Source organism: Setaria italica, chromosome IX (assembly GCF_000263155.2).
Source record: "Setaria italica strain Yugu1 chromosome IX, Setaria_italica_v2.0, whole genome shotgun sequence".
Taxonomy (NCBI): Eukaryota; Viridiplantae; Streptophyta; class Magnoliopsida; order Poales; family Poaceae; genus Setaria; species Setaria italica.
Window position 1 is genome coordinate 25,293,944 of NC_028458.1, and position 5,605 is coordinate 25,299,548.

Sequence of the window (5,605 nt, forward strand, 5' to 3'; positions counted from 1 at the left end):
TCGGAACGCCGGCTCCTCCACGAATCTACGGCTTGGGAGGCCAATGCAGCCTCCTTACTCCATTCGCGAGTTGGCGGACCTACCGCGCGAACCGGCCCCGGTGCTCCGCACGCACGATAGCAGAGTAGCCGGTAAGAGAAGCACCCAAGGGGTCGGTGGTGGGGGATGGTTTGAGGACGGAGGCGGGGCAGGGCGAGCATGAGCAGCGCCCGTTGGGAGTGAAGGACGACGCCTCTGGCCGGCGTCCGTTTTGCAACGCGTCACACGCGGCAGTCTCACTTCTTCGGGGCTGGCGTCTTTATAAGTGACCAGCATAAACCCTCGATCTGCTACGAGGAGTCGGAAGAGGTCGGCAACATGCCACCTATCCTGGGCTCGGGAGCCGACCCTTATGAGGAGTCGAAGGAGGTCAACAACACGCCACCTGTCCCGAACTCGGAGGCCGACCCCTCTGACCCCGAGGTCATGGAAATCGACACAAATCCAGTAGAGGGACCCGACCCCCCACCTGACTGGAGAGCCCCGTACCTCGATTACCTCATCTTGCTCCCGACGGACAAGATAGAGGCGCGAAGGATCGCCCGCCGCGCCAAATCCTTCATCATCATCAACCAGGAGCTCTACAAGCGAAGCCATACCGGCATCCTGCAACGATGCATCCCGATCGACCAAGGAAAGGTGCTACTCCAGGATATCCATGCCGGAGCCTGTGGCCACCACACCCCACCAAGAATCCTCGTCAGGAACGCCTTCCGACAAGGCTTCTACTACTTGACGGCGGTTGCCGATGCCGCCCGCGTGGTGCGCACCTGCGAAGGGTGCTAACTCTTCGCGCGACAAACTCATCTTCCTACCCAGGCACTCCAGACCATCCCCATCACGTGGCCCTTCGCGGTTTGGGGTCTGGACCTCGTCGGGCCCTTCAAGAAGGCACCTGGGGGCTTCACGCACCTACTCATCGCCGTTGACAAATTCTCGAAGTGGATCGAGGCTCGACCGATCACACAGATCAAATCCGAGCAGGCGGTGCAATTCTTCACCAACATGATCCATTGCTTCGGAGTCCCCAACTCCATCATCACGGACAATGGCACACAGTTCACTGGGAAGAAATTCCTCAAGTTCTGCAATGATCACCACATCCGAGTGGACTTGTCGGCCATAGTGCATCCCCGCACAAACGGATAGGTTGAGCGGGCCAACGGCATGATACTCTAGGGTCTCAAGCCACAGATCTTCGACCGCCTCAACAAGTTTGGCAACCGATGGGTTGCGGAGCTCCCCGCGGTCCTATGGAGCCTGAGGACAACCCCCAGCAGGGCAACCGGCTTCACCCCATTCTTCATGATCCATGGGTCCGAGGCAATCCTCCCTACCGACTTGGAGTATGGGTTGCTGAGGGTTAGAGCGTACGACGAATGAGGGAACCAAGCATCTCTCGCAGACGCGCAGGACCAGCTCGACGAAGCGCGATACGTGGCCTTGCTGCACTCGGCCAAGTACCAGCAAGCTTTGCGACGGTATCACAGCCGTAAGGTACGGGGTCGCGCCTTCAACGTTGGCGACTTGGTGCTTCGCCTCGTCCAAAGCAACAAGGGTCGGCACAAGCTAACCCCGCCGTGGGAAGGTCCGTTCGTCGTTGCGCAAGTACTGCGACCAGGCACATACAAGCTAGCGATCCCCGATGGGCAGGTCTTCACCAACGCTTGGAACATCGAACAGCTAAGACGTTTCTACCCTTAGCTATTATTTCCAAGTCTCTACATATACTTCCATCATTTTTTTGTGAAAAAAGGGGTGTTTTGAGTTACTTTCGCTAAAGTTTCGTTCCAAGCTTAGGGATATCCGACCCTGGCTATGCCCCAGGGTCGCATATCCCTCGGGGGCTATCAAGGGCTCCGACCCAGGACACTTGGCATCCTCTCAAAACACCATTTTTTCCAAACCGACCCTCTTCCTAAACGTTTGGGAGCGAAAAGAGAGGAGTGCTATGGTGCCTTTGCTCATCGGCGCTTCCCGACGGGTCCGACCCGCATTCTGAACTTTCCAAACCCAAAAAATAGAAGGAGGATCGAAAACTTTTTCGAAAAATTACATAAATAGAAATGCCTCTGTGGCCATCGCAAAAGCAAGATCGAAATTACTTAACTTATTTACATATTTTTGGGCAACTTGGCCCGATACAGCTAGCTCATCCTCGGGTCCTCCGGCGGGATAGCCTCATCCTCCAGGAGCTGCGCCAAAGCCTCCGCTGGATTGAGCACCGACGCATCGATCTTGTCCAGCTCGGCCTCGGAGTAGCCAGAGGCATGGGCTCATCACGTTGAAGTTGATATTGGAGTAGTGAGAGCCAAAGACGCCAAAGGTCCACCTCACGCTGACGTGGAGCGCCTCTTGAGCGATCTCACGGGCCCGCCGGTACGTCCTGAGGACACGAGCCGCCAGCATGCTCGTCCCCTCCTCTTGGACCACACTAAGGTCCTCGCAGACAATGCAGACAGTGTCCCGCAGGTTGGCGTGCTCGGCGCGCTCCGCATCGACGGCATCCCTCAGCCGGGCGAGGTCGCCCTCAAGGCCTATCCAGAAAAGCCCGCCAAGTCAAAAACTGGCACAACGCAGCAAGCAAGAGGACAACGAAAGCCTTACCCTCAGATTGGGCTCTCAGCAGACGTTCCCGGTTGACCCCTTGGGACACAGCGGTCTGAAGCCCCTGCACCTGCGATTGGAGTCGGCTGACCTCCGCCCCAAGGTCGGCCGCCATCTTCTCGGCCTCAGCCTTCCGACCCGCCTCGAGGTCACGCTCTTGCCGAGCCGTGTATCGCTCGTGCTGGATGCGCTTGACGGTTTTCTGAAGGGCCTCATGCTCCTTCCTCAACCGTGCAAGCTCCTTGGCATCATGACCAGCCTTCTTGGCAGCGGCAAGGAGCTTGTCCTCCGCCCTCCGCGCGCCTTCCCGCGCCTCCTGCTCCCGCGCTCGTAGGTCTGCGGCATTCTGCTAGGTGGCGGCGAGCTGCCTGGTCAGCTCCCCGGTCCACCGCATCTCCATGGCGAAGCGCTCTAAGACCCCCGGCTCACACCGGAGGAACTCGGACTTCCCCCAACTGCATTCCTGGAGGGCCTACAAAATGATTTACACTCAAGAATCATCATGAGAAAAAAGGAACGGAGGAATAAAAGAAAAATAACCACCAAAGAGAACACCATACCTGACCGGCGGGAACAACAATGCCGTCCAACTTCCCCATCGTGGAAGACAGGGTGGCACGAACGTCTTCGATCCCACCCTGCACCTCTTGCCACCTTTTCCGCTCCCCGATGTCGTCTAGCACGAAGCGGGGCCTCTACGGGTCCTCACGGGACATCCAGCGCACGGTCGGCCCTCCCCATGAGTTGGGATCATGGCTAAGCGGGATGAGGGTGCGGGAGGACTCTCCGACCAGCCCCAACGCCACCATCTCCATCGCTGCTGCCGGGGCACAGACCGCCGTCTCCGTCGTCGCCGCCAGGGCAGGCATAACTGTCTCCATCGTTGCCACCAGGGCAGGCACCGCCGTCTCCGTTGTCGCCGTCGTGCCAGGTGCCACCGTCTCCGTCACCGCCAGGGCAGGTGCCACCGTCTCCGCCACCGCCGCCGTCTTCACCACCGTCGCCGCCGCCTCCGCGACGGGCGCCTTGAGCACTGGCGCCTCCCTCACCGGCTCCTCCTCCGCCTCATCCTCAAGGTTTATCACCTCATTGGACAGAGGAACCCTAGGGAAGCATCTTGTCCCGCGGGGTCGGCTATGGGGGCAGAAGACGGGAGAGGGGTCGACCCCTGCCCCATGCCCGACTGCGGTACCCTTTCTTCAATCGCTGCCGTGGAGGCCACCTCCACAGGGGGCACGCCTCGCCGACAAGACCGCTGCTCGCTCCCAGCTAGGGCATGGTTGGCCCCGCGGAGGCGGCTGGTACCCGGAGCGCCTTCTTTGGTGCCAGCGGCAGGATGAAATGTCGCGGAGCAGCACTACGAGACGACGACAACTTCATCAAAAATAGCTCGACGCCAAGAAAAGAATAAGGTACGTGAGCACTTTCCACTTACGTCGCCACGGTACGAGGACGGCGAGTGCGCTTTGCCCCCGAGGTCAACACCGACCCCAAGACATCCGATAGCGGCCGCTTGCCGCTACCGCTCTGCTCGTGCGACGCAGGCAGAGGGTCGAGGGTCGGTCCCGTCGATTCCTGAGGTGCGCCCCTCGCCGACCCCTTGGGCGCGGCCTCCGAGCCCCGCGGGGTTGGGCCTTGGGCAGGCAGTCTGCTCGACCTGTCCTTCGCGGACAGTTGAGGGGGCTGGTCCCGAATGACGAGCGCACCCAGCACAAAGGCTGGGACATAGTCCTCCTCCTCCTCCTCCTCCTCTACCTCCTCGGTCTCGTCTTCATCATCCTCATCGTCATCATCGTTGTCATCATCCGTCACGACCGCGCCCCTCCGCCGCCTTTGGAACTCCTTCGTGGCCCTCTTCCTCCTCCTCGCGGTCTCCTTGTCTTTCCTCCTCTTCTGCTTTTCGGTGAGGAGGCGGTTCCGCTGCCGCCGCGCTGCGTCCTCCGGCAATGGCAGGCGCGAGGCTATGACCTGGTTCAACTCGCCCTGCAGATTCAAAGACTCTGTGTCAGAATAGCAAACCACGAAATGCAGGAAAGAAAAATGAGAATGCAAATTTCTCACTAGCAGGATGAAACCCTCGTCCGGGCGCATCGGAGGGTGTGCCGGCATCGGGAACACAACGTCCTTGTCATCCAGCGCCTCCCGGACACGTTGCTCGATCTCGGCGTCGGCGAGCACACCTGTCACAAGGACGGTGCCGTCAGTCACCGTGCTGGGAACCATATCACCGAGCGTGTGGGCCCGGAGCATTAGTGGCACCACCCTCCGAGCGTGGTACACCTCGATAACTCCGGCCCCGGTCAGGCCCTTCGCCTTCAAGCGATTGATGGCCTGGAGAAGACCGGCGATGTTCCTCTTCTCCTTCTCGACCGGACCATACGTCCTTTTGTCCGGCACCTCCGCGATGACGCGGCCGGTGAACTCCAGCAAGGGGGACTCGGGGCAGTTCTTCATGTAGAACCACTGCTGGTGCCACCTGTTGGAGGTATGCCCTAGAGGCAATCATAGAGATGATGATATTCCATTTGTATCCATGATTTGTATATTGTGTTCATTGAATATCCATTAAAGGCTACTTGAATTGATTTGCAATTATGTGAATTGTATGTGAAACTCTTTACTTGTATGGTTATTCTGAAGTTGTCCCTAGTCGGAGTTCATGTGAGGACACACATGAATATTAGACTAGCACATGTATTAGTTGATGACTATGTTTCACAAGTCATAGACATGAAGATGTTGAACTAATAATGTGGACACATGTGGAGACATGTGTTAGGACTGACCCAACACGAGAAGTAGTTCTCTCTTTAAACAACATATACGCTTTGTCCTTAGACCTGAGATTGTCGCATGTATTCTAGATGTGGATTGACCTACTTAGGGGCTATCAAACGCTACGCCGTAACAGGGTAGTTATAAAGGTAGCTTTCGGGTTTGTCAAGAAGCATGCTATGAG

At 58.0% G+C, this 5,605-nt stretch overlaps 1 protein-coding gene across 1 annotated transcript; it reads left to right on the forward strand.

The window, feature by feature from the left end:
- Nucleotides 1-357: 357 nt before the first annotated feature.
- On the forward strand, nt 358-825 carry LOC101769626. Its single transcript, XM_004986610.1, has one exon. It carries the CDS (start codon nt 358-360, stop codon nt 823-825), a length of 468 nt encoding a protein of 155 aa, XP_004986667.1.
- Nucleotides 826-5,605: the final 4,780 nt, after the last annotated feature.